We start from the raw sequence: 12635 nt of genomic DNA, 5'->3' as shown, positions 1-12635 counted from the left end.
CCAACCCACTGAGTGAGGCCAGGGATCCAACCTGCATCCTTATGGATACTAGTTGGATTTGTTTTCGTTGAGCCACGGTGGGAACTCCTTTTTAGATTTTAAGAATAGATAATCTTCAGAAGCATTTCACCTGTAAATTATGAAAGTATTTTATTTCAAATGTCTCCATATTAGCTTAAACACCAGTTTTTTTGTTTGTTTGTTTGTTTTTTGGTGTTTTTTTTAGATTGAAGATATAGTTTGAAGAAACAACTTTCAAAATTTCTTTAGAATTTCTTTGGAATAGTGCATATTATGTTAGGCAAACCTTAACTATTATTAAGCTTTTGTTATTCTGTCCTGAAATACCTAAATAACAAGGATTTTACTAACCTTCCATATATCCCTGGGGTCTATTTTCCACAAGTTTTTTGTTATCTAAGGATGACGGAAATACTGTATCTAAATGTTTGAAAGCAGCGTCTTTTTCAGCAGATATATTTTGGAGGCCTTCAAAGAGAATTTATCTGCTTATCTTTTACATGCACAATTTCTAAACAATACAAAAACCGTAGACATCCAAATATTGCTATACATGCTTAAGAGTTAGCAGTAGATATATTAAAGATTTGGCTCTTGCAAACTAAAAATTAGAGTAAATGTGATAACAGAGTGGTTTTAGATGCCCAGTCTCTAATTTAATGAGCTGGCTCCAACATGGACCAGAAAATTCATTCTATTTCTATCTTTACTCTTTCTGGTGGTAGTAAATATCTCTGAAGGGTCCACATTTAGTCCCCTGGTATCCATAAAGTTTGCTTTAACTAGGTCAGAATAATGTTGCCTTTTTGGGTGATTACAAAGTTAATTTAAAGAGAAAGAAGCAGGGAAAGGGAAGGAATGTAGTTCTACACCCATTTTCCTGGTGGGATGTCTGTGCTCTCACCAGGGGGCGATGTGCTTTGTAATTTGCTTATTTTGAAACTGTAGTTAATTAATTCTCAGTCACTTTAAATGTGGTTGCTGCAGATGCCTGAGTTTCCTGTTGACTGATGTCATGCCCTTTGGAACTTTTCTAAGCATTGCATGCGCAAGGTGATGATAAATCCAGAATGTACTTCCAGTAGGACTTTGTGGTGTTAAACAGTATATTAGAGAGCTGTGTTCACTTGTGATCTGCTTTTCTCCCCCTCAGTGCTTACAGAACTCCCTGAAAGATATGAAGGACGTCGGCCTTTTACAAGTGAAGGTTTTAAAGGCGGTAGATCTCTTAGCAGCAGATTTCTCAGGTATACACCATTTTCAGTTGTTTCTCCATTTTTATTTTTGTTCATTTCCTATTTTACTCAGTAGAAGCATGTACAGAGCAAGCCGACTCTTTCAGGGCCATAGAAGAAAGAAAGGTGCAGACGCCAAATTTTTTCACTTCGCATTTTTTTCACAGAATTGTCTTTTTCAAATAATTTTATCATGACTAGATAATGTGCTAGCCCATTTGGCTTTCAAAGATATTTGTGGCTGATTCATGCCTTGGCTTCTTTATTTGCTAAATGATATGTTTAATGAAGCTTTTCTATAGGACCTCAAAAGACAGGTTCAGCTTGTTACCTTTTCTCATGCTGTGTGTGCGCAGAGTGTTTCATTCTTCACAGGCTACCATGCAGGGGGCTGAAATCTGGCTGGCACTTCTCTGTAACAGTCACCACAGTTTTGGCAATGGAACCATTCTGCCGTTGGCATTGTCTTACACAAAACTGCTCTTGTGCTTCACTGATTTGAATTTACAGACAGAGGCTAGGGCAGACAGGCCTTGTGCTGAATGATGCTTGACTATGAGGAACGTAATCCAGACATTTCAGTGTCTCATCAGGAGGATGGCTCTCCTTTCGTCGCCTCATTGCCGAATTACTCCCTTGTACTAACAGTTTAACATTTGACAGATGCTATTTATTTTACCAAGGAAATTGATAAGTGCAGAGAATATTATGCAACGTGGATGTGTCTATTGATAGAAGAGGCATTTTGCCATTGTTATTTCATAATTTTAGAATGTGGTTTACTCCCTTCCTTCGATACTATATTTGTATAACCTCTGAACTTCTGAGACTAAGTTTGAGGTAGCTCAAACTCTGGAAACGAGAATGTTAATTAGAAACACTTTATATTACAAAAATGATGGAAACTATAAATGCATATTTTTTTTCAAAAGGAGTTCTCCTCATTCTCTCTTTAAAAAAAAGAACCAGTAGCAATCACGACTCTATAAACCCCTCAAGTAAGGTGATCTCAGTTTTACAGATATGCCCAGTGAGAATATGCAACCATTTTGGGCGGGGGGCAATATGAGTACATAAATTCTTAGAGTTGTAGATGAAATAGTTCAATGACTTCTAATGTTCATCAATTTACTTGCAAACGTTTAGTCTTATATTGATTCAGATATGTTCCTTTCTTTTAAAACTTATAGTTTATGAAAATGCTTAATTCAGAAGTTTCACATGTGCCTTTGATTTTTGTAGTTTCATCATCACTAAAGCACATTTAGAGTTATCTCCTAGGTTTCCAGAGCAAGTTATGTTTTACTTCCATCTCAGTTTTCAGATATAGCACTTTTTGAATCTGTGATTGTTAATGTCTCAAGCCCTAGGAACTCATTTATGCCTTCAAGTAGTAGTTTCAAAAATCCTTTCTGTAGTTGGAACTGACTACAGTGCATTAAAAGTTTTTTTAAAAGACTTGTTTAGGAGTTCTAGTCCTTGCTCAGTGGTAACAAACCTAACTAGTATCCTTGAGAATGCAGGTCCGATCCCTGGCCTCACGCAGTGGAGTAAGGATCTGGTGTTGCCATGAGCTGTGGTATAGGCTGTAGACGAAGCTTGGATCTGACGTTGCTGTGGCTGTGGTGTAGGCTGACAGCTGCAGCTCTGATTCATCCCCAAGCCCAAGAATTTACATGTGCCATGGGTGTGTGCCTAAAAAGTCAAAAAAAAGGGGGGGGGTTTGTTTACAACTATATCCTTTATGCATCCTATCAGGTGAGTTTCATAAAGCACCTCCAAAACTATATTTATGAAGGTTGTGTTAGGCCAGTGTGAATTCTCCAAAGAGTACTTTGACTATGAAAATAAAAGGAATAGGAAATGAACCTGGAAAATGGGAGTCTTTGCAAAGGCCAGTCTATAAAGGCAAAACCTTCTTTTCAGAAGAATAATTTGGGAGCAAAATGTTACCATCTTGTCATTTTATTTGTGTTCAAGATATTCAGTGCATAGTTTTGGAATACATCAAGGTAAGTACCAAAGGATTACAGTTAAAAAAAAGCAGTGGTTTGGAAATCCAATAATGCTCTGTGATTTGGCTAAATGCCCTGGTGTTTTACTATCACGGTATTATTTATAAGAAAATTATCACTCTTCTGAATTGAAGCAAAGATCCTTGTCATTAGCTAAACATGTCTTTAGATCCTAATGATCTTTTATTTTTAAAATCACATTTCATAGTCTATATTCTTTATAGGATGGCAGGCTCCCATAGTCTATTCCAAACCAAGGTGTTGCTTCAGAGCCACAAGGTGGACCTAATCCCCAGAGTTGTAACGTGACTTTTCTGTGTGACAAAAGAAATGGACTCGGGTTGCCATGAGGTAGTAAATAGGGATATAATTACTACATCCAGGATGTTAGTGATCATACTATAGAGCGGAGACGCACACAATTGCTGTTATTACTGGTACCAATTCACTTGATATACACTTGATATACAATTAAAAAAAAAATACTAGCTTCACTTGATTAGAAGAGGTACCCGTCACTGCCAGTGCCAGAAATGTTTAAGAAATCAGTAACTATTTACACCTTATACCCAGCCTTTCCAGTCAGCCTTATTTTATAAATTAAATGTTTCACTGAAGTTGCTCAGGGAACAAAGCATTCACCCTTGTAAACAGAGAACTGCATTTACTCTGCATAATCAGGGCATTCTCAGCGATGGTCATTGTAGAGTGCAAAGGGAACTTTCCAACCTTCATACCTCTTTTTTTCATGAAAATATTTTCTTTTTTTGTTAATTGTTTGTTTCTTAAAAACAGCACCAAATAACCAGAAACACTGATGCTTCAAGTTTATGTCACCTAAGATTCAGGGACCCTGATGAAGCAAAAGTCCATGGGGGCAGAGCTTGGCAGTGGTCCATAGGGAGGTCAAGGTTACAGTCTGTGGAGGGCAGGGACCGCTTGTCCTAGAGGAGAAATGAATGCACTTGGTAACCCTGTTGTCAGTAGTTTGCCAATTGTAAAGTCATTTATGTCTTTGCCAGGAACAATTGAGAGAAAAAAAATCACTTGCTCAGGCCACTCTGCTCCATGGTTATTGATGTTATGATTATATGGTCATAAAAATAACTTAAACTTTCGAGAGATTGAATCCTCATTATTTTTTCTAGTATTTTAGAACATTGGAATAATAATACATACACTAAAGTGAATGCCTTTTCTATTAAAATTTTTGGAAAAAATTATATAAAAATATTAGTGTACCTTTTCAAATGTGTTATAAGATATTAATAACCTATGTCTACATATATTACCAATATTAAGATATTTATAACAAAGTTTTCAGTGTGCTAGTATATAGCTTCACATTTTTTGTGTGTCAGACCCTTGTTTGTACGTAAGAAGACTTTTTATTTTAAAGAAGCAGTGGTCATCTAACTTCTCTTGCAGGCCATCCCTCTAAAATTGATGAAAGATAGTTTAATGCTCTCTACAACTGATATGAGAAATGGATAGCCATACACAGTTATTCTAATAGTAGAGCCTGTCAGATATTTTTATTAAAGTGTTTGTCTCACCAATACCTTGTACCCAATATAACCTAAAAATTTTAAGTAATAGGCTATCCAGTCTGATGCCATTATTTCTGTAGTAAATGAGGCCATAGCCTTGATTCACCAAGCAGATGATAAATTGCACTTTGAAACCCAAGGTGAGCATAGCTGTTTATAATGTTTAATGGAGCCAACATCCTTCACTCAGCTGCCACTGGTCTTAGAACTCAGCTGTTTGGGAAGAAAGTATCCGTGTTCTAATAAGAAAATGAGGGAGGACTGCTTTTGTTCAGGACAAAGCTGAGAAATGATTGGTGCACCAGAATCCCTCCCCATGGTTGAAGCCCTCAGAGAGATGGGTCTTGTATCTTCTACTTTGCCAAGGGGCACACCAGATTCATGGATTCATATTGCTGCAAACAACAGCAAAAACCAAACAAAAACAATGCAGAAATTCTTTTATAGACTGTAAAAAGACAATAAAATGTATGGAGTTCCCACTGTGGCACAGTGGATTAAGAAGCCAACTGCAGTGGCTCAGGTCACCATAGAGGTACAGGTTCGATCTCCAGTCTGGTGCAGTGGATTAATGGATCTAGCATTGCTGTAGCTGTGCACAGGTTGTAGCTATGGCTCAGATTTCAGTCCCTGGCCCAGGAACTTCCCGTGGGTGTGGCCATTTAAAAAAAAGATAATATAGTGTAATGTAGGTAGATAGACAAATTGTTAGGGAGCTGAATTAGTTTTCTAGTCAGAACTTTATTTCAGTTCAAATGACAACACTTATCTTACCTATTGAGAGATCAAACAGTGAAGTAGGAAACTGTTCACCAAGTTCGGCACATATACAGAGAACTGTTCTGGGTAGCCTTATTTTAAGGGATAGAATATTCTGGGAAGCTTCCAGGATTGTACCCAGTAGGGGCTACTTCAGGATATCAGTGTCAAAACTATCGTGGCCTCCATTGGCATAACGCACCTGCCAAAATTTAATAGTTAATGACTCTCCTCTTATGTTCTTAGAATCAAAATATGGGTTTCACACATCATCTTGCCTACTAGTTAAGCTTTCTCTGTATTAATTTTGTTCTAAATTAGTTTTCATATGTTGGTACCCTTCTTCCCAAGGAATCTTTTAGTGGTAGGATGGGTTATTCAGTTTTTCTCTGCTTTTGGTCTCTCACCCTGTTACCACTAGCAAAAGGGCCCTACCCATTAAATATTTTGACATAAAAGAGGGTCAATAAAACTTAAGAATTTTTTTTTTTTACTTCATTGTACCAGCAGTGGCAAAAGAACAAGCAGAGCAGCACTGCAAAGCCCACCTCAGTGTAGGATGATAGTAAGAAATCTAACAAGGCATAATTAAGTATGAGTCCCAGTAGCCCTTCTTTTTGTAGCACAATCCTGTCTTAATTTTTTTATCTGTATGTCATTATAATAATATGTATGTCAGGATGAGAAGCTGTGGAGTTATCAGGAGGTCAAGAAGGAACAAAAACCAAAACCATCTTTTCTCACCGTTTGGAGTGACTTGTTTTGAAGATGGGACATTTTTATAATCATTGTGAATTTTGGACACTTTTGCTGTACAAAACCTATTCATAAATAACAGAAATTTCCCAAATGTTATCTGGATTTTCTTGACTCTCGGCAGTAAGGTTGTCATTTGGACCCTTTCTCTAGTTGCAGTGTTAACAAGACAACTACCAAATTAACAGAATCTCCAAATAGGAGACTATCAGAGGAAGAGAGAAGAATATGTTTTCAAAGAAAAATAGGGGTTATAGTGAAGTAGGCTTATTTGATAAATAAGCGTGTTAGGAGCCATAACAGTGCCTGATGCAGAAAAACAAAAATTACGTTTAATTCAAGAACCCAGTATTTTTTTTTAGGGAGCCCAGTACAGCTTCCCAACTGCTTTTTAAGTTCATCTCAACATAAGAAATGTCAGCTTGGTAGATCTAGTGGTCTTCAAGAAATGTGCAACTACTATAGCTCAACCTAGGGAACCTGAGAGCCTTTCGCCCTTCCTCTTCCACCATGGCATGCCATTAGGGGGTGCTGTGTATCAGTGATGCAAATGACGACCTGGCTCAAAATCCGGTGGCATTTCCAGTTCACCAATTCTTTGGCAGTGCCATTGGGAGGAGCTCTCTGTCTGTTACACATACAGGCTTGCCAAGCCAGGACTGTGGTCACATTCTCCATTCATTCATTAAGTACATGATCCCTTTCCAAGAGACTGTAACTCATACCTTGGGTAAATCATTGTTCAGTAATTTATTTATTGAAGATGAATATTAGCCCCATTTTTTTGCCCTTTATTTTTGTGTTAGCTGCCTTTCATTTTTTGTTTGTTTGTTTTTGGCTTTTTGGCTTTTCTAGGGCCACTCCCTCAGCATATGGAGGTTCCCAGGCTAGGGGTCCAGCCACAGCCACAGCAACGCTGGATCCAAGCTACATATGCGACCCACACCACAGCTCACGGCAACGCCAGATCCTTAACCCACTGAGCAAGGCCAGGGATCGAACCCGCAACCTCATGGTTCCTAGTCGGATTTGGTAACCACTGCGCCATGACGGGAACTCCTGCCTTTCATTTTAATCTCTATATATTATAGTATAGAAGATGTATAGAAACAGAAGGCCATGTGTAAATCTTGGTTCTACCACATACTGGCTTTGGGTCCACTTATGCTTCTAGCTCCTTATGGGTACTTTGGGGGCTAAATTAAAACCTAAATAAACATACCTCACACATATTACATGCTCAATAAATGGTATGCCCATGCTTTATTAAATTTATTTTTCTAGATTATAGTTGACATGGGGAGTTTTACAGGTTATTTTTTACTTGATATTTTGTTCATAATTTCTCTAATTTTAAATGTTGGAAATGTCAGCATTGCTAATCACTTTCAGCTTTTCAACCACTTTTAGAAATCTATAGTTACCACTCTATAATGTGTTCTCTTTTTGTTTCCATTTCTATTGCCTGATAAACGTGAAGGAAAAAATATGCTTCATGGTAGGAAAAGTCTCATACTTAAAGCAGTTTAGTGCTTGCCAGCCACATTTTGATAATCTGGATAATAGTTTCATCAATATAAAATACTTTTGTGGGTTCATCAATTTTTTGTTATACATAAAATTACTGTTTTGAGAAACCTTTGGGCAAAATACTGCATTTAGATACCATGTTATTGAGTAGAAATATTTCAGCCATATGTTACAATAGTGACTCTTGAGTAGTATCTGTAAATTATAACACTGGCTATGTCTTTTTTGATGTTGTTTTTGTTTTTTAGAAGCATAAGATTGCTTGTGTCAGAAGAGGAATAGTGCTATAGTTTATAGTTATTGTTCACTGGGAATTTAAATCATGCATCCATTTCCCAGTTTGTTTTCATTGCCTTCTTTTTGACGTTGTATCTGTAGCAATACCTCCCCTCTTAAAGATGCTCTATTTTCAAAAGGATGACTGTAATTGCAATTTCTAGGAAGCTCAGCAGTAATGATTTAATGCTCTTAATTTTCATGAGAACCTCATGGATAGCTGAGCCCAAATCAAGACCAACTTTTAAAAAACACATCCCAAACTATATAAATCTGCCTTGGCAGGCCATCTGCTTTAACAGTCTGCCAAGGAACATGGACTCTACTGGATGTAAAGTTTGAGAGTCTACAGAAGATTTAGCAGTTTGTAACTTACTGGCACCTTGAGAATGAATGAGTTCAGTTCATTTATGTCGTTCTAGGAATTAACAACTAATCTTACTGAGTGGGTTCTTAGTAAGGTCTTAATTTGCTCAGCAAGTGTACATCCTCTGTGTGTGAGCCTGTGGTAAGCCCTGGTGACATGGTGGAGAGGAGGACTTGGTCCCTGCCTCCACATGGTGTGACTAATTAACCCACTGGTATCTAATGACAGTGACACTGTTAAGGTCAAGAACAGAGGGCCAGGGTTCATTAAAGGGACGCCTGACTGGTGTTCCTGCAGGAAGTGATGCTCTAGCTGAGATGTCAGCGAGAGACGAAGGAAAAGCTTTTTAAAAGAGGGGGAACAGAATTTCCCTGGTGGCCCAACTGGTTAAGAACTCGGCATTATCCCTGCTGTGGGTCCGGTTTCCCGAGGACTGGGGATTTCTGCTTGTCAAGGGTGTGGCCAAAAAAGGTTATAAAATAACAATAAACAAAAGGAGGAATAGTCTGTCCCAAAGCCTGCAGGGCTTTTCCAAGATGTCAAGCAAACAAGGGAAACTGGAGAAGAGAGCCGGAGGGTCCTCAGGGACGAGGAGGCTAATGTTTTAGGTGGGACTGGATTATATAGGAACATGCAGGTCCAGGTGAAGAATCAGGGAACTCTTCAGGGGAGTGAGGTGATTGGCTCTGAATTTAAATACAAGTTTATTCTGGTGCCTGTGAAGAGCAAAGATTTTGGGAGTACAAGAGTGAAAATGGAGAGATGTTAGGCAAATTCAGTGGATGGTAGTGTTTTATGGAACTTGAGTGGTGACAGGGGAATGGAGTTAAAAGAAGAGAAAATTCTTGTGTCACCCATTCTTGTTTGTACTGTGTGCTAGAATAGTAGAACATCAGACATTTTAACATGTCAACAAAATTAAGCCCTCTTCCCCTGCTGACATCACGGTCTGAGGAGGAAGAACCCTGTCTGTCCCCTACTCTGGACACCTGCCATAGTGATCAGGTTCTCAGCTGCAGGAAGCCACAGAGGCCATTGTTTGGATTAGAGAAACTCACAACCCACTCGGAAAGATAGGAGAAACTTGGAAGTTAGGTCCAGGGTAAAGAGAGATCAATGTTTTCTTTTCCTTTAAAATCTCTCTCAGGAGTTCCCATCGTGACGCAGTGGTTAACGAATCCGACTAGGAACCATGAGGTTGCAGGTTCGATCCCTGGCCTTGCTCAGTGGGTTGAGGATCTGGCGTTGCCGTGAGCTGTGGTGTAGGTTGCAGACGCGGCTCAGATCCCGTGTTGCTGTGGTGTAGGCCAGCAGCTACAGCTCCGATTCGACCCCTAGCCTGGGAACCTCCTTATGCCGCAGGAGCTGCCCAAGAAATGGCAAAAAGACATAAATAAATAAATAAATATAAAATAAAATAAAATAAAATAAAAATAAAATCTCTCTCAGCTCCCAACACAGTGCTTTCCAGATTTTAGGGAACCATAAAGCATTTGCTGCAGAAAGGAGCAGGCACATCATACAGTGGAGCAACATACACCCAAACCAATGATGGCAGGAGCTCCCTGGAGTTTAAGGTTGCAGAGAAAGTCTCAGGAAGATGATGCGTCCTGAACTAGGCCTTGGGGATTATTTGGTCTTGTTTTTTGTTTGTTTTGTTTTTTGTTTTGTTTTGTTTTTTTTTGAGAGGAGTCGGGGTTGGGAGACCATTGCAGGGAGAAACCATTCCATGTGCAGAATAGGAAGCATGACTGAGCCCTGTAGTCTGTGCTGTCAGGGGTAGGGCACAGACATGCTGACCTTGATAAAGGGTTTGGGAGTAGGGGATAGAACAGGATGGATGGTGGAGGGCAAGTTATCCGGGAACACAGATTTTCAGGATGAGCCTAGAATTTCCTCCGATATGTGATAGTAAGGTGTATAAACAAGTGGTTGGAGACAGGAATTGAAGAGAGATTTTAGAAGTAAAGTTTGGTGTGGCTCAGTTGCCCGACCTTCCTCAACCCCAGCCAGTCTGAGCGATAATGCTCCGCAGTTAGCTTCAGGGATTGTCTTCCTTTAAATATCCTTTTTTTTTTTTTCCCTAATATTGCCTCTTATATTGATAGTCTGTGGTGGCTTCTGGCTGCTGAATGAATACAAAGAAATGAAATAAAATTTTTTTTAAAGTGCTGGTCATGGCCTTCCAGGCTTCCAACCAATCTCTTCCTTTACCCACCTATGTCTTATATTTCCTGATAACCACTATTTAGCTATGTGTGTGTGTCTGTCTACCTACTTAATAAAATGTAAGGTACTGATCTGTTTCTGTCTCGTTAGGAACGAGACTCATTTCTGCTTAGCCAACCCAGCCCCTTCTAAACCTTGCTTAGGATTCATCTCCACTATCGAATCTTTCTGGACTTTAACCACCCACATGGTATCTGAACTTACTTTTCTCATCTGGAAAATGGCAACCCCTTTCCTTACCTCATAGAGTGGATGTGAGGATCAAAGGGGGGCCTGCATAAAGCATGGTTTCTTGTACACAGTGGGAGGAACCCGGCCCCCTTCAGCCAACACCCATCACTGGGAGCTGGAAGTTCCTTGTGGCTCTCTCTCACTGAGCCAGGACACTCACCACAAGGGATGGGGTGGGCACACACACCCGGGGTGTGCCTGCATTGGGCCCCTTAAATGAAATACTTGGCTACATATGGAACAGAAGCATACAAATGTTAATAGAAGAGGGAGTTGGAGATCAGAGGTGGGAACAACTCAGTCTGCTGGCAGGGAGTGTGAGGGGAGTTTTCATTGAAAAGGTGACATTTGCTGAAAAAGCATGATTATTATGAGTTTCTGGAAGATAATGACTTGGTGATCTGGGTATATCAGGGCCTGGTTCACTGCCAAGAGCAGAGTGGGTGCTTAATATTTGTCAGATGAACGATATGACCGCTAAAATACTTTAACTATTTGTCATTCAACTTCTGTAACTGATTTAAAGGTAAAGTTATTTAAACGAGGAACCTCCACTTGTCATTCCAGGAATACAAATGCATTTTAAAGTGGTGTTCAAAAATAACAGGGGCTATTGAGCAAGGTGCTCAAACACCACCATGAATCTGAATCGCCAGTGGTGTAACTGTGTCAAGGTGACAGGACATCTGTTTGTAGAAGGGGTCATCTAGATGTTTTACCTGTACAGACAGGTGGAACAAAGCAGAAAGGTGCAGACTCAATGCGTATATGTCAGTTTGTCTGGTTGCTGTTTTCTTGGTACTATTGGGAAACATCAGGATATTGCACTTGTTAAGAGATATCATTTTTGTCATGATCAAATCAAAACACTCATTATTTAAATCTTATTGAAAGCCCGCATCTATCTGGAACCTCTGAAGGTCCAGAAATCAAACCTAAAGTGTATATACGTTAGTCTATAAGTGTTTTTAATGGCTTTGTTTCCTCTTCCTCCTCTGCCTGTTTATACTGTATTATTAATAAATGCAGCATTTTAATGAGCTTTGACGGAATTATCTTCAGAGAGTCAGGGCAGTGTGTTCCTTGGAGATTCACAACTGAAATTCCCTGTTTCTGGAAGGAAGTCTGTTCCTCATTAGCTGGGACAGCAAGGAGTGTGCTCAAGAGAGAGGGGGCCCACAGCTCAGCCCACCTGTGCCAGCCCAGGCCTGGCCCCTCTCCACCGGGCTGTGGAGGAGCCCTGGGGCTTTCATTACAAGTGTCAGACGGTTTCCCCTGAATCCATGCTGATGGCATGTCATACTCGTGCCTCTGGAGGAGCAGCCCTGACACCTCCTAACAGTCTGACAAACGGTTAAGTAGCTGTTTCAGCTTGGGCCGAGGAGCTGAGCATTGTCTACTTGGCCATGAAGACGAGAGAGCATGTGTGTTCTCTCATGTTCACAGTTAGCGAAGAGACGTTCTGACCTTCTCCATTGTCAGCTACCTCCCCACTGAACCTCTACTCCATGTCCTGTGTATCCTGGAGTAAAACTGTCTTTTTTTTTTAATTGAAGTGTACTTGCTTTATAAGTTGTTCCAGTTGCAAGTATACAACGAAGTGATTCAGTTATACGTACATAAGTGTATATATTTTTTCATATACATATACGTTCTTTTTCAGATT

The 12635-nt window shown here is 39.7% G+C and overlaps 1 protein-coding gene across 6 annotated transcripts in view; it reads left to right on the top strand.

Annotated features, from left to right (window-relative positions):
• Positions 1–12635, top strand: part of MCTP2 (multiple C2 and transmembrane domain containing 2) — a 233829-nt gene that overhangs the window by 117384 nt on the left and 103810 nt on the right. For all 6 annotated transcript variants that reach the window (XM_047794408.1, XM_047794405.1, XM_047794409.1 and 3 more), the window contains one exon: positions 1175–1268. In XM_047794408.1, the coding sequence (XP_047650364.1) occupies positions 1175–1268 (94 nt within the window). The remainder of the gene's footprint in view (positions 1–1174; positions 1269–12635) is intronic.

The sequence above is a fragment of the Phacochoerus africanus genome, chromosome 9, assembly GCF_016906955.1.
Source record: "Phacochoerus africanus isolate WHEZ1 chromosome 9, ROS_Pafr_v1, whole genome shotgun sequence".
Taxonomy (NCBI): domain Eukaryota; kingdom Metazoa; phylum Chordata; class Mammalia; order Artiodactyla; family Suidae; genus Phacochoerus; species Phacochoerus africanus.
Note: the sequence above shows the minus strand (reverse complement) of the source record. Positions and strands in the feature narration are given on the sequence as shown.